Source organism: Citrus clementina, unplaced genomic scaffold, assembly GCF_000493195.1.
Source record: "Citrus clementina cultivar Clemenules unplaced genomic scaffold, Citrus_clementina_v1.0 scaffold_3, whole genome shotgun sequence".
In the NCBI taxonomy this organism is placed as follows: domain Eukaryota; kingdom Viridiplantae; phylum Streptophyta; class Magnoliopsida; order Sapindales; family Rutaceae; genus Citrus; species Citrus x clementina.
The window spans coordinates 3,451,289-3,468,316 of record NW_006262339.1 but is presented as its reverse complement, the minus strand read 5'-3'; the positions used below and the strand labels follow the sequence as shown (position 1 = coordinate 3,468,316).

General features: G+C 32.4%; 1 protein-coding gene across 1 annotated transcript; it reads left to right on the top strand.

Annotated features, from left to right (window-relative positions):
- The first annotated feature begins 2,087 nt into the window (after positions 1 to 2,087).
- LOC18046976 (AP-1 complex subunit mu-2) lies at positions 2,088 to 7,260 on the top strand. Its single transcript, XM_006439828.2, has 11 exons — positions 2,088 to 2,409; positions 2,719 to 2,865; positions 2,963 to 3,025; positions 3,122 to 3,298; positions 3,391 to 3,494; positions 3,944 to 4,051; positions 4,153 to 4,249; positions 4,473 to 4,570; positions 5,948 to 6,089; positions 6,205 to 6,327; positions 6,846 to 7,260. The coding sequence occupies exons 1-11, from the start codon at positions 2,281 to 2,283 to the stop codon at positions 6,942 to 6,944; spliced, it is 1,287 nt and encodes a 428-aa protein (XP_006439891.1). The 5' UTR covers positions 2,088 to 2,280; the 3' UTR covers positions 6,945 to 7,260.
- Positions 7,261 to 17,028: the final 9,768 nt, after the last annotated feature.

Below are 17,028 nucleotides of genomic sequence, written 5' to 3'. Positions count from 1 at the left end.
CATGTAATCATTTATAATCTAATAATTATTTTCTATTTTAATATTTTGTAATGTAATTATTTTTTAATTTCAACTAATTTATTAGATAATAGAGAATATGAGATGATGAGAAATGGTGATGCCACATCACCTCCTCAAGTCCCAGTTTTGTATATATATATAGATATATAGATTGGATCACATGTTAATCTTACCTTTTTATTTCTACAAGATTTGTGCGTGAGATTAAGATGACATCGAAAACTAATGTTTTTACTTTTGGAGCGATTCTAATTGAGCTTATAACTAGTCCGCATCCACTTTCCCGCGATAATAAAGAACCAATCAAAATGATATCACTAATTTTAGAAGTTGGTAGACTTTTTAAGTCAGCTCATATGTTTTCTTATATGACGTTTCCAATTCTATTGATGAGCTAACTAATTTAATACATTTTTTAAATATAATTTGTGTTTAATTAACAATAAGATGAAATTAATATTTCAAGATGAAGACTCAGAGACTGCTTTGGAAGCTATTATAAATCTGAACCTGAAAGGAAGCTGCTACCCCACGGGAGAAATATACAAGGTTAGGATAAAAAGCAAAAGGTTATATATGTGTATATATATACATATGTGAGTGTGTATCATGTATGTTTGTATGTATGTATGTATGTATGTATGTATGTATGCATGTATGTACACACACACATATATATGTAACCAGGGGCGGAGACATCATAGTGATTCACTGGGGGCTTATTCAACAGTAACATAAAATTTTTTTAAAAAGTAATAAAAATATAAATTTAAAAGATTGATACATTGTATTATAACTTCATTATTAATGTTATTAAATAAATTTTTTTCTATGTAAACAACCAAAATAAGTAAATGTTTAGGAATTTTTTATGGGCGTTGGATTAGTAGTGGAATTGGAAAAGTAAGATTAATAAAAAAAATTATTAATGAGTTTGTGGGCCGTCTAAAAATTAAATTAATATTAATATTTATGGGTTTGATTTTAGTTTGTAAAGTCCATCTTTTTTTATTTGAATTTAAAAAATTAGAATGTGAGAATTTAAGTATAATTATGTATTGTAGGCTTGACTATAAATTAGTGGGGGCTTTAGAAAAAATTATTGAGAATTTTATGAAAACTAAATTAATTATTAATTTTATTTTTTTTTCCAGTGGGGGCTTAAGTCCCCACTGGTCCTAAGGTGAAGCCGCCCCTGTATATAACCATTCTTAAGTGCGTGCTCCTTTATTTTTTTCATGCGGACACACTTGTAAGTCATGAGATTTAATAGAGTCAGATTTTAATATTATTGAACCACATGGTTTAACAGCGTGTTTGTATTAAAAAAAAAGAGAGGATACTTACACTTAAAAATTATGTATATATGTATGTGCGCGCGTGCGCCTTCTCAAATGGCGAAATTATCAATAAGGTGTTTGAGTAAAAACCCAGTAAACAGAGCAAAAAATGAGAGAAATTGTTTAGATACTTTCTCAAATCTTGATACCCTCGATTGAATAGGAAAACTCGCTTGACGGGGTTAGCTAGGTCTTTATAAGGCTGTGTAACGGTAGATAAATTATTATTACATGACTTCACCTACCTTGAAAATTTAGAATGAATTCATGCACTGTGCAGTAAAATTTTCACACGCGCATAGACATTGTTGTATAGCATTGTTAGAAATTATCCAAAACCGAACTCCTTTAATCATTCTCCGCAAAATGATCATCAATTTCTTCACTTGATTCTAATTTGAACACGAGCACACTTATCTTACAAAGTCATTGGAGATTGAAGAAATAGATGACAAAATGGAAAACAAAATGCATATCGCCTATCCTATTGAAAATTCTGTTATTGGTAACGCAAATCAAATAGGAACCGAAGCAGGAACGTCGTCGTACCAAACAATATCTGTTGCATATTTTGGGCCTGAGTTAGGAAACCATAAAATTTGGACCATTAATGGTTAACGGATCACTGGGCCTGGGCTATAAGTTCAGCTAAGGGACTAAACGAACCAGCTTTTCAGCTCAAGGGGGAAGCACGTGCGTAGCAGAAACTACAGTTTAATTTAAAATTTTTAATTGACTCGAAAAAACCACAAAAAAAAAAAAAACGTTCCAAGCGGCGTATACAGAAGGATTGAAGGAAGAAGGAAAGAATTTGCAGTAGAAAAGTTTTGTTCATTCAATTTGTCATTCATACTTGCACTGCAGCAGCTCGGATCTGGTGCTGGTGTTATACGCCGGTGAGGTGAGGCCCTTTCATCAGATGGCTGGCGCCGCCTCGGCGCTCTTCCTTCTTGACATCAAAGGACGTGTGTTGATTTGGCGTGATTATCGCGGTGATGTCTCCGCTATTCAAGCTGAACGCTTCTTCACCAAGTTCATCGAGAAAGAGGTCAGTGATTCACCTCTCTCTCTTCCACTTCCACTTTCATTTTCACTTTCTCTGTACGTATCCACATCCGCATACGAGCTGAGCCTTAGCTTTGCTTGTAAAATCATGCTTCGATTTGATATAAGCACTGCTTCATTGATTTTTTAAATTTATGCTCGATCTGTGTCTGATTTAAAATCGCCGAGCTCCATGATCTGCTTATAATGTTGTTTTAGTTTTAGTGAAGAGTTTCTGCTCTTTTTTTTGGTTGAATAAACAGAAAGTAGTTGCTGATTTGTAATAGGTTCTTTTGGATTTGAAATGATTCAGGGGGATCCGCAATCGCAAAATCCTGTGGTATTCGACAATGGTGTGACCTACATGTTTATACAACACAACAATGTTTACCTGATGGCTGCTTCGAGGCAGAACTGCAATGCTGCCAGTATTTTGTTATTTTTGCATCGCGTAGCTGATGTAAGAAATTTCTAGTTATTTGATTTACTCTTTGTTTTTAATAAAAATCATGTCATATATGTACCAAATTGTGCATCTTCTACACTGATGAATGTAGGTGTTTAAACATTACTTTGAAGAGTTAGAAGAGGAATCTTTGCGAGATAATTTTGTGGTTGTGGTAAGAAACTGACTGGTCTTTTCTTTGGAAAATCTTACACGCTAGTGTTTAGGAAGCACTTGATGGTTTTATACTGATGCTCTGTGCATTTGGTAGTATGAGTTGCTTGATGAGATAATGGACTTCGGTTTCCCTCAATTCACTGAGGCAAAGATTCTTAGCGAGTTTATTAAGACTGATGCTTATAGGATGGAAGTTACACAGCGTCCTCCCATGGCTGTGACGAATGCAGTTTCTTGGCGCAGTGAAGGGATACGGTACAAGAAAAACGAAGTAGGTTGTCTGCCTAAGCAATTTTTTTTTTTTTTTTGGGTTAATGAACTGAGATGCCATTTCTGATGGAGGCTCTGTTGACATTTAATCAGGTTTTTCTGGATGTGGTCGAAAGTGTCAATATACTGGTCAACAGCAATGGGCAGATAGTCCGTTCAGATGTTGTTGGGGCATTAAAAATGAGAACGTATTTGAGGTGAGTGCCTATCTTCTATTTGGTTAATGGTTGAAAACTAAACAACAGTCTTAAAGTATGAGTTTTTCTATATACTAGTTGTAATCGTGTGGCTTGTTTCATAAACTCAATGACTTAGAAGTCTTAGAATTTTAATATGAACTAGTATGGTTGTCAACACCATGTCTATGCTAACTAGTTTAGCTCACCTTGTAAATCCATTGATCTTAATTCAGCCGTAACCAAATGTTAGGCAGAGCCATTTGAATCTATCGCTTGTACTCAATATTTTTTAGTTTGGTTTAGTTCAGGCTGACCCCTAAGGTATAGGTTCTTAATGCATTTTGGTGTCCTTGTTTGATTTGGTAACAAAGATTGCTTGTCTGACAGTTGTGTTAAATCTTTTAGGTTTGCGCTTGTTTATTCTATCAGTTTGCTCTTTTGCTGATGAAATGCTTCATTTCTCGTAGTGGTATGCCTGAGTGTAAGCTTGGCCTGAATGATAGAGTACTACTGGAGGCACAGGGTCGATCAACTAAAGGGAAAGCCATTGATCTGGACGATATCAAGTTTCATCAGTATGTTGACTTGTTTTGTCATTTGTATCTTTCTTCTGGTGTTTGGTTTTTCTTTTGTTTCCTTTCAAATCCTATTACTTGATTGCTTATATCTGTGTTAGGTGTGTACGTTTGGCTCGTTTTGAAAATGATCGGACAATATCTTTCATACCACCTGATGGATCTTTTGATCTCATGACGTATAGACTCAGTACTCAGGTTGATCTCTCTTGATTTCTTTCTAAATGTTTTTCCAATGTCTATTATTGTCTTCCACTGATTTCAATAGCCATTTTCAAAATTTCCCTCTTTAGTGAGTCTGGCTGACCTGGTTATGACTTGACTTTAATTCTGTCAATATAACCACCAATTCTAAAATCTTTGTAATGTTTTTGTTCGCTCAATCATAAAGCTGCTAAGTGCAATTATTATTATTTTTCAGGTGAAACCTCTAATTTGGGTGGAAGCTCAAATTGAAAGGCATTCTAGAAGTCGAATTGAAATAATGGTAAAAGCACGGAGCCAGTTCAAGGAGCGTAGGTAAATTTTTTTTACCATTTATGAAATTTACGAAGGACCCATTGGGTCTCTGAGATAGAAGATTTGTAGAAATCTGAAAATAGTATTTGGAAGTAATCCTGTATTCCAGCCTTAAGAATTCATTTAGGTTATTTTAATTTTTAATAGTCTCATGTCTTAGTATACAATGGAAGTGAGATTGGGTTTGCTCAAGAAAAGAGCATGCCTTTCTATTCTATTTTTATAATTTTGGGGAGATTTTGCATTCTTTAGAAAATACCCTGTCAATAGCGTTTGAGATCATTCTTTTCTGTTTTGATAACATAAAGCTGTGTCAAGGTCCTTACATCTTAGATACGATGTCAATGGGGATGCTTGTTTTTGAACAAGCAATGGATGTAAAATTTACTTTTTATGTTTGCAATGTCTAGAATTTGCTCAGTGTCAATCATAGAATTTTTTATTGACTTGAACAACATCTTGGTGGATGTAACAACTATTTGTTACCAGTGGTGAAGCCACCTGTGGGCTTTGGAAAAATTTTCAAATAAGTCCTCTAATTTAAGAAATTTATATACAATTATAATATTAACATTTTCAGTATTCTTAATAATTTTTTCAACATTTTTTTATACTTTTTAATTTATTCATCTCAACCTCAACTCATTTCTCACTGTCTAAGCCTCTCTCACTCTTTACCCTCTAACTTTGATGATAAAAAAAAAAATTAAACATGGTGTTAAATGCTTGAATTTTATTTTATTTTCCCTAAAATCAAAGAATTTGATTAACAATATAATCATCTCCAGTTCAATTTCAATTTAATATTATGATTTAATTCACTATCTAGATTCATGAGAAAATTTTATGATTTTTGTCTTTCATAATTCTCTCAATCAAGTGCTTTACGATTTGTGAACCAACTCAGTTTCTATTTTTATTTTTCTTGAAATTTAATTAAAGATAAATTTCTTATTCACTCTTATTTTATCCCCTTAGTATTATATTTTTTAAGAAATAATTTCAGTATGGCCCACCCTAAAAATCATAACCAATACCTTTACTAAAAATTATTTTACCCACCCAAAAAAAAAAAAAAAAAAAAAATGGCCTTGCCTCTGGTTGTTACACTTTTCAATTTGTACCATATTTCATGGAGTTTCACTTTCTGGCATTTTAGAGGATTTAAGTGCCAAATCTCTTTTCTTGGTGATATGATCACTTTTGTGTTAGTGTCTACTCCATTGTTAAAATTGAGTGGCGCCTTATTATGCATGGTTGGTGGTGAAGTCTTCAGTCTTCCAATCAAGCAATTTTATGTCCTATTTGGTTAAGTTAATCCGGAAGGACCATTATTAATTTTTTCTTAATTTACTCATTAGTTACTTTCCGCTTCAGCACTGCAACAAATGTTGAAATCGAGTTGCCTGTACCAGCTGATGCAACAAATCCCAACGTTCGGACATCAATGGGATCTGCTCGATATGCTCCTGAGAATGATGCTTTGGTCTGGAAAATCAAATCTTTCCCTGGTAATAAGGTAGGATTTGGTTCTATCTATAGATTGTCAGCATGTCATATGTATTTGGCAACTGAGATTTACTTAGTGGCTTCCTTGCATTATCTCAACCATGTTTGTCAATTGAAATGTTTAGGAGTATATGTTGAGGGCAGAGTTTAGTCTTCCTAGTATAACGGCAGAAGAAGCAGCACCTGAGAGAAAGGCTCCAATACGTGTGAAGTTTGAGATACCATATTTTACTGTTTCAGGGATTCAGGTATGTCTTTCAACATCACTGTCTCCTTGGCCTTCCCACCTCTTTTCCGTTTGCCTCCTGGGTGCCTTTTGTTTTGGTATAAATGTAACCTAAAAAGAGGGTTCTGATGAACTATGCTTCAAAGCTATTGGGCTTTAGGAGTCATGGATTGATATGTTAGCTTATCCACTGATTGAAATTCCTTGCACTTTTCCACAAATATCATTATTCCTTTAGCTCAGGTTTGTGCCTAACTGGATACTTGTGTGTTTGGAGATAAAATGAAGTTAGTCTTCTGTTGGCTGTGCATTAATATGTATTGTATGGATGCAAGCTTGCTGAACCACTCATATTAGAGGCAGATTTGATAAAAGCATGTTCAAAACTTCCTCATTCTGGTCCCATACTTGAGTTATTATTGTATTCATATTATGTGTATACCAAAATTTTTTTTAGCAAACTGTGACATGCTTTTCATTTGGCTTTCTTTTTTATTAAAAAAATAATAATATTCCCTTTTTGAAATTTGATTTTTGTAGGTTCGTTATTTGAAGATAATTGAAAAAAGTGGATACCAGGCTCTTCCATGGGTTAGATACATTACAATGGCTGGTGAATACGAGTTAAGACTGATGTAAAGGTCCATACTTCATTAGATGTAACTCTAAAGGTCCGTTCCAGGCTCTTTGATGTGCGTAAATATATCATATGGCTTTGAAACTACAGAGGATAAAGACCTTTTTCATTTGGGAAGTTTCTTCTCATAATTTTGGTTTCTGTAGTGACGTCCTTTGGTGATATTCTTTTCTTCAAGCTGTGTGCTTTTACTTATCCTTTGAAAATACCAGTTTATTTCGTAGGGATGCAATGTTCTTCCAAAAGTTTTTCAATTATTTTTTGTGGGAATTAATAAACATTGGTTGTAAAATTGATCAACAGGTAGCTTTCTTTGTATTATGGTTGTTGCTTTATTTTATTTTATTTTTGTATCTAATCTCAATTTTAAATTATAAAATTTTGGTACAAATTTTGAGACATTGATCTTTCACAATTTGATAATAGATATTGAAAGTGAAATTAGTATTTGATGTTGTTAATTCATCCACTATTAAATTGCAAGAGATCAATGGCTTAAAATTTATGTAAAAAAATCAAATTAATAGTTTAAAGTAAACAAGCTTAAATCATAAAGTTTCCAGCTGTCTAAATTTATTTTTATGTTCTATAAATTCATTTCAATTTTTGTTTTCCTTGATCACAAATTTGATCATTTCAAAATAGAAGTCCTGTTTGATATAATTTTTTAAATAGAATTTATTTAAATAGATATTTTGTGAGTAAAGCTTTTACAAGTAGAGTTATCATAAAAAAAATTTAATTGTTTGGTTGTTAATGAGAGTTTTTATGAAAAATTATGAAAGTATTTTAATAGGTAAAATTTTAAAGTTATGTTATAAAAAAAAATGAAATAAGATTGTCAAAAAGTAAATGATGTGTTAGATATTTTAATATTTTATATAATTTTTTTCTACGTTTATTATCAAAAGCTTAAAATTTAAATTTTTAGTAAAAGATAAAATAAGTAATTTAATTTTCAAAAATTCTACTAAACAATAACCAAATAACAAAAAAAATTAAAAAGAGTTTTAAATAAACACTTATAATCATTAAATAAATCATATTAAACCGACATTAAATCATCAACTTACCAATTATCAAGAAATAAAATATATATTGGATAAAATATGCTTTATATTACGTATTCACTTGACAAATAGCGTATAATAATCACGTGAAGTGGTGTGATAAATCTAATCTGATCTTGATGTTAGAATTGATTGATGCTCATGTAAAATTAAAGAGGGTGTAGTTTAACAACAATTAATTGAGGAAAAAGAAAAAGGAAAATTCGGAAAAAGGACTCTAAATTTGTTAAACTGACAAATCCACTTGTCAATGAATAAGATATGCGCCATACACCAAATGGTTGTGGCTCAGTTGGCAGCACATGTTGAGTTTGTGGGAAGAACTCTCGGGTTTGATCCCTACTAAATACACTATTTAGAATGGATAAAGAGCTTTAACTGTAAATACACCCCAAATATGAATTAATCAAGGCCCAATGCGGTCACGGGACACCGGATGATTTACGACCAAAAAACGATATGCGCCATACAAAAGTGAATTCCATATATGAATTCACAACACCACTTGTCAACGGATACGATAGGCGCTATTAAAAAGGTGATTATTAACGAGAGAAATCACGTGACTATGTTTTGGATTTAAGTTAATTTTAAGTTCTAAATTGTTGTTGTTTAGTATTTTGATTCAGACGTCATATGAAAGGGTAATGGCATGCACTTGGATAGTTTGTAGTCCATGGCACTTGACCAATCATTGATGGATATGCATGCACATTCATCACAGATAAAAAAGTTAACCGACAATTAAAAAAATATCAAATAATAGTTAAATGCATCACATCATTTGAGATGGAAAGTTACAAATTATGTACTATAAGAATGTAGGTAGAATAATATTTATACAAAAATTTTTTTTTTAAATACTGATAATATTTTTGCTTCACTCGCATTTCGTAAGGAATAAATGTCACAAATTAATTTTACATAATCATAGTTAATTGAAAGAGATTGAATCCATGAGACTCAAATTGTGAGGGTAGTGTTTGGCCGAGTGGCACGATAGTCAGTTGCAATCACATTTTATTACATCATATTTCCAATTTTAATGTATCTCAAGATTTTTTTGAATTTTTATCAAATGTTAGGTCACGAATTTACCACTAAGATATACGTTTCATGTAGAGTGTACCGTTAACAAGTGAAGTCTAGTGATTATGATTTTAAATATCATATTTTAAATGTAATTTTTTTAATTCCTTAATTGCATGCATGTTACCTCGTTGAAGTCGCCTGCATCCTCATAAATACAAGCTCACATTTCTTCCAAAACCGGAAATTTTTTTGCATAATTCTTATATTAATTACAACAAAGTAATGTCTCTCTTTTTTAAGAGTAATGGTTCAAAGTTTAGAGCAGGGTCAAGTTTGTTGTACAAAGCTTAAAATGATTGTGTAGAAATGGATGACATGGGAAAACTGAGAGCTGTGATGCGCTCTGACAATACGGAGAATTATCGAAATATTTCATGTTTCTCCGTACATGAGGTCTGTATTATAAATCCTACAACATACATGTAATTGAGGGAGGCACTTTAAGTCCGTACCACAATTCAGACTAATCTCCGCTCGCAGCAGGTCGGCCCGTAAGGGGTAAAGTGCTGACCAAAGTGGTGACTCCATAAGAGAGCGGGGCTTGAACCCCTGACCTCTCTTAAGAAGTGAGAGTGCCGAACCACTTACACCAACCAATTTTGGTTATCGAATTTCTTATTAATTCTATTAATAACATGCATGTAATTTTAGGCCATCAATTTGATTCTTCTGTTATCATTTCCGGCCTCTACTAAGGGTGCCTTGGACTTCGACGTAGCTTTGAAAATTAACAATTAATACATTGACAAAGCTACATAAAGGTAAATCGAATTATGTCATCGTAAAACTAACAGAACTGAAAGATTAATTTCATTGACATTCATATATCTATCATCAGCTCGTTGAATTTGTCTCACAGGTTGAGGCTCTAATTATAACGGCCGCTGGGAACCATTTCTTGGCCAAGAAATGGAGGCGACGCAGCAAGCAGTGAACTGTCAGCTTCGTCGCACTAACAGCTATTTTGGATGGCTATTGTCATATGAAGCTGTGATATCATCTTCTCAATTGCAAATAGTTTGTTTTTGCCGCAGAATTCGGCCATGACACCTGTGCTTTCAGCCTTGTTCATGAATCATGAGAGCTTCTGATATATGAAGAAGTGAAAATGTACACTTATACACAATGGCGGGCCTATATGAATTTCATAGCGGTAATTAATTAACCTGAATCACATTGTCGTAAAATTTTGGAATAACAACATAAAGCTTCGTTTTATTTTTGCTTTTACTATTATTTTCCTTTATTTATTCATTATAAGAATGAATTTATCTGGCTTTTCTCGAGGTCTGTGACTGGCTTTCAAATAAATAATTGTTGACAAAATATAGAACATAAAGCTTCGTTTTATTTTTGCTTTTACTATTATTTTCCTTTATATATTCATTATAAGAGTGAATTTTACTGGCTTTTCTCGAGGTCTGTGACTGGCTTTCAAATAAATAATTGTTGACAAAATATGGAACCTCATATATTGTATCTTTCGTATAATATAAAAACTATATCATGCCTTTACCCCCATATTAAAAAAAAAATCATGATTAAGTCATGTGATAGTGTGGTATTTTCAAGTTACAAAACTCATATAGTGTTTAATCATGAACTCACCAACTTGAAATAAACAACACATGTTATATAAAAAGAGTATCACAAAAATAAGGGATCAAATTGTAGGTTTTGAAGAACTCTAATTAATTTTTAATTTATCGAAGCACGAAAAGAGTATCAAGAATCAGTGAAATTAAGTGATGTATATATTTTGTCGGCTTTTTAAATTTAAATTCAATTTTTTAATACGATGTTTTGTTTTGTTTCCCACTTGTTAATCTATAAGATATACGTTACGTGAAATTACTTGGTGTATTTTGTTGGCTTTGAAATTTAAAATTTAAAATTTAATTATATTTTGTGTTTTACCATTTGTTGATGTTTACGTAACGAAATGAGTATCGCGCGGGTGCACGAGAAATCCTGAATATTTCATTACAGTTCAATTGCATGAGTTACTTTGTTCAGCAATATTATTAATTCAATCTCAATTTTACTTCCAAAATCAGAAGATTATAGTCAGTTCATAATATACATTTAGATTGATGTCTCCCTAGGCTCCTCTCAAAAAAAAAAAAAAAAAAGATTAATGTCGCTTTTATGGAAGAATTACGGTTCAAATTTTAAAGCACACTGAAGTTTGTTCCACAAAACCTGTTACGTTTGTGGAGTTAAAGAAATGGATGCCATGAGAAAAATGAGAGCATACATGACCTTTTTTTTTTTTTTTAATGATGCAGAGATTATCTTGTTAAATGGAGAACTTAATTTTGAATTTTATTTTACATTTCTTCGTATTCAAGGTTTACGTTATGTTGCGGAAGCGTTATTTGTTGTGATCTGATATCACTTGTCCGCAAATGCATAATCAATACATACCAATTATTTATAATAAAAATAAAGGACACATGAATTTTGCATAATTCGATAATAAAACCTACATCTATGGAGGTAAGAGAAAATAATTATTTTACTAATAATTAATAGAGTATAAGTTTGAGTAACGAAACCTCACTTCCCAAATACCCAAATACACTCAGTACTCACACACACACTTAGAGAAAACATTTCCCCAAAGATGTACATTCTCTCACATATTTATAAATAGTGCAAAACTCAACTAAGCACCCAAGGAAACACACTTTCAAATTTTCTAAGAACTCATTTACGAATATTCCTTCTCTCTGGATTCTCTCGCAAAGAACTCTCTTTGCATTCTTTCAAAGGGCTCATCACCTAAGCTCTTGCACACTACGTTTTGGGGATGCTAACAAATGAGAACTACTTCTCTATTTATAGTTGAACTTCATCATTTAATGCATTTAAAAGTCTAAGAAATCGACAACAAAATGTCTTGAAAAACAACAATTGAATTCTTTATTTTTGACAAATCATGCATGCAGCTCAAACTCTTCCAAATTATCAATTTTTGCCAAGAAAAGCATGTAGATTCGACACATTCAAAATGAATCCAACATGTAAGCCCCCTTTTACTTTTGATTTTTCAATAATTCTCTACCCTCAGCGAAGATTTGTCCAAATCTGAGCCGACTACCAATAAACCATCATCCCCAAAGTAATCTTTATTAAAGATCCAAAACGGTTGTGTCGCTTGAATTGCCTACATACCTAGCCACTAGGTTCAAGCCAACCGTAATTCATGATTCATGAAAGGAAATGCCTTTACAAATTGTCACATACTCATATCCAGGAATCGTTGCAAGCTTGTGAATTTTACCTAGATTTACTGACCATGCTCACTGTTTGAAATATATCAGGCCTTCTACTCAACATCACATAAATAAGATTGCCTATAGCACAACATTATTAAACATGAGTCATATTCTTATGCTTCGCTTGAGGAGAACGACATGAAGAAGAGTTCAGGAGCTAGAGGAGTACAAACTAATTTAGTCTTTATCATTTATACTAAACATTTATAACACCTTTTTCAAAATAAACCATTGAGCTAACAACATGCTCTCATTCTTCCTGTTTTTATGAAATCTTCAATCCAAATATTCTTTGTGCATCAACCAAGTCTTTCATCTCAAACTCAGAAGTATCAGCTTCTTCAATTTTATCTCTATTCTTCAAAGTTATAAGTCTTTTGTTGACATAGAGTAACAAATGGATGAAAACTCCATCTTGTAGTCTTCTGAAGTAAACATAGTGATTGGATTCATTTCTGGTGAATTATGCCCTTGATCAAATCTCTTGTACCCTTATCTCTCATTTGTTTCAATCTGTACAAAGATTTAACCATCCTATACACTTGATTCTTCTTTCGGCAATTTTAAAACTACAAGATTGAGTTATTTACATCTCATCTTCCACATCCCCATGTAAGAATACCATCTTAACATCTAATTGAGTCAACTCTAACTTATAATCCAAAACTAAGGCAAGTTGGATACAAATAAAAGTATATTTCACAACTGAAGAAAAAATACCTTTCTTCTGAGCAAATTATTTTGCCATGAGCCTTGCTTTATAACGAACAATTGCTTGTTTCTAAGATCTTTACTTCTTGGTATAACTCTATTTATTGCTAATAGCCCTTAATTCTTTAAGTAACTCCACGAGTTCCCAATTCTGATTTTGATAAAGAGACTGCATCTCTTCACTTATGACTAATTTCCATTGATTATTTTCATTGTTATGTACCATTTCACTGAAAGTGGTAGGGTTGTCATCATTAGTAATTGGAAGTGTAAATGCTACCACTATGTAAGCCATCTAGGTTTCTCTTCTTGATTTCTTTGTTTCTATCATCTTTATCTACTTCATCAATTATTTCTTCCTCTTATAGGACATCAAGTGAAACAACATCTTCTTTAACTCTTAGTGTCATTTCCAAAGTTAAACTCTTCTTTGATATAACATTATTTAGTCATAGTTGCATCAAACTCCATCCACTGCAATATCTCATTGGTCTTGTTTTTCCACATGTTGAGAACTAGAAGCCTTTCACATCGAAACTTAATCAAAAGTAACATTTCTGTAATACACAAATTTTTTCTCTTCAAGATCCTAAAACTCCACATTTGAATCTATCAAAGATCGAAAGGAATCATAATTTTTACCTCTAATTACAGCAAATTACAAATCTAGTTTTCTAAGTGACTTGCGTAGCTTACAACTTCAGTTTAAAATCCCTTATCTAAATTAGCATTAGATAAGACACATCATACTTTCTCTAGTAACGATCCATACGCTCAGATCCACGGGTACATTTCATTGTGCAACGTTATTTTAAACTCACATTTTGGCACACTTACAAGAATTGATCACAAGTATATCATTCCCTATCAGTATACAATATTTTAATCTTTCTACCACGCTGAGCTTCTACTAGTTTCTTTCATTTAACGAACATCTTTAGAACCTTATCATATGCTCGTATAGTGTACACCAACATGTGTCTAAAGAAACAATAAAACTCAATAATGATTACCACCAATTGATGCAATCTATGTTGGTTCCTGATAACTTTATTAAATTAAAGTTATAATGTCACTTTTAGACTTAAATCAATAATACGTAAAGAGTAAATGATGTGTTTTTATTGCATTTTAGTTATATTTTGCATGAACATCAATTTTAGTTTATTTTTAATAAATTGAGTTGTTTTAGGATAATTTCTACTTAAATTATATGCATAACTATAGGTGACCGAAAGCTCAAGTTTTAAGTAAGGAATGCTGCTACAATAGACTTGCAAAGACAATGAAAGAACTTAGCTATAGAAGAATTGAAATAAGTCTAGAATAGTACAGATGTTATAGTTGTTACTATAGCAATTATGGGGCAATGACAGACTAGATTTCGCACGCAACAACTAAAAGATTGCGATATAAAATTTTTTAAAATGGAGGATACGTGCCACATACTTTCGGTTGCCCTAATTTTTAGTTATAAAATGAGCACGCGTGAAAAGAAAAAAAAAAAGAGCCGTCACTTAAGGAAAAATCACAGAGAACACAAAAGGAAAATAGAAAATAAGAGGGATTTGAAGGCTGCAACAGAGGAATCACATATCGCAAGATTGAATGGACTTCGACTTTTTATTTTATTTTCTATTTATTTATAAGGATGTATTTAATGGCTGAAACAATTTTATTTACTGTTTATCGCAAATTATGAACTAAATTTGATTGTGGTTGAGTGATAAGCAATCTTAATGGATGTTTGACTGACATATGTGTGTTGCTCTGTATTTGCTGTAGCATTTTGTCTTAATTGTATTTATTTCAATTCCCTATTTCAGCTAATCACCCATTTAATGGATACTAGATAAGAAAGAACCTAAAAAATGTCTAATTTAATTGATCAAATTAAGATAATATTTGGTTTTAAATCGGGTCTCCCAAGTTGAGTGTATCTTAATTTCAATAGGGTCATGCTTGATCTAAAATTAGTGATGAACTAGACATATGAATTCACATTGTAGGGTAAATGAAATTTAGGATGTTTAATGATATATTTAATGTTAGTGTAATAATTTGTCAATGCTAGGTCACATTAGGTATTAAATATCCAACAGGCGACAGCTGGGGATTCATGAAAGATTTTGCCCAGTAATGTAGTAGATGCTGTAGCAAAAGTACTATAATTGAAAAAACAGTCAGCGCTATTAAATGAATTTATTCACTTAATTACTTTATTCCCATTGATTACGTCATTGTGTTTGATGTGAGAATTTTCGTTATTTCATTTTTATTTCAATTAAGTTTGTTGGTTTTATTAGTTGTTTTATTTTCATTTAGAACAAAACTGCACTGTTAAGATTGCTGTAGCAAATCTGATAACATCAATCCCTGTAGAGACGATCTGAATATTCATCAGTATATTACTTGTTGTGTATATTTGCACATTAACACCAAAGCAATAGAAATAACCCAACAGTTCTCATACATGCTAAGTTTGATACTTGTTTTCCTACCTACCAAACGATACTCACATAATTCTATTTTACAGGTTTTGACACCTTTTTAGAAGTCCATATCTCATCTCAATTTGCAATGACTTTCTCATGCATGTCTCCGATCGTACACACTATAGCTCGGCGGTGTTATTGTGCGTCAAATAATGTTCACATCATCGCTTGTACTTCCCTTCCAATAATATAAGTTGGTATGCCAGACATTTTTACAGAATCTCAATTGCCCTATGTGTGAACTTTATTGTACTATCTTCAATAGTAACTTGTAGCCTTAGCTTTCAAAGCATCTACGGAAAATTAAATACTTTTAATAATATGAACGTACTTAACTTCTTCTAATTTTCTGATCACTTCATTGAATCATGACTCGAACTGTTTTTATCTTTATTTTTGCAACAATGTTGATCACTCTTCATCACAACTATACCAGATCCATAACACAAAAATCCGCCAATAATTCCCTAAAGTAACACAAATGATAGATTACTTCGATGTCAAGTATCCACTTGTTCAAACTTGCCATATACGTCTTAAGCGTAATGTTCAATGAATAATCAGTGTCGCATGCTAGGTTTGCTGATACTGGTTTCTTCCTATCTTTTTTCCTGAGCCTTCGAACAATTTTTCGTTTAGTGGCCCCTTTTACAGTAAAAAGCACACTCATCTCGGGGTATTCTCTTCTCGATTTAGTTCGAGAATTCTTTCCACCATGTTTTATCTTTTTTTTTCTTTATTATCCATCATCTGCTCATTCAAGCTTCAGATGATGCTTATTTAGAATATTTGTCGTTGTTTCAAAGCTCTAAATTGTTCAATGTTGCGCCGACATCTTTGAAGACGATCATGCTCTTACATGCAACAACATAATCAGAAAATGGTTGTATTATTCTGGAAGTGAGTGCAGAAGAATCTTAGCCTTAACTTCATTATTGATCTCTTCATCAAGATTGTTCAAATCTTAATACTTGTGCGTGCATTGACACATTTGGCTTCATTCGAAAGCCATGCACTTGGTTCATTATATGAATGCAATGCACTTTTCTTCCAAAGTACGTCACAGAATAATCACGCACTCATCATCTTTGACCCAGTACTTTACTTCTTTGAACAAGCAAGACTTAATATGATCAAAAGTCTTCCTTTTTATATGACCTCAAAACATCTTCATCACACTTATGTCTTTTGTCTTTCATAGCAACCTCAAGATCAATTTGAATTAGGGAATCCATAACTTCGCGTTCTGCATGCCAAAGTTGTTCCCACAATATTTTGAAAATCCATCTCATGGCTTCCTACAACCAGTGCTACATGACGAGGTGACCAATCTCGCCTCTAGGAATATTCCTCTAATCTAGCACTTGTACAAACAACTTTCGAAATAGTTAAGTAGATCTTCCATTCGACTTTTCTGCCATTTCAACAACTATTTAC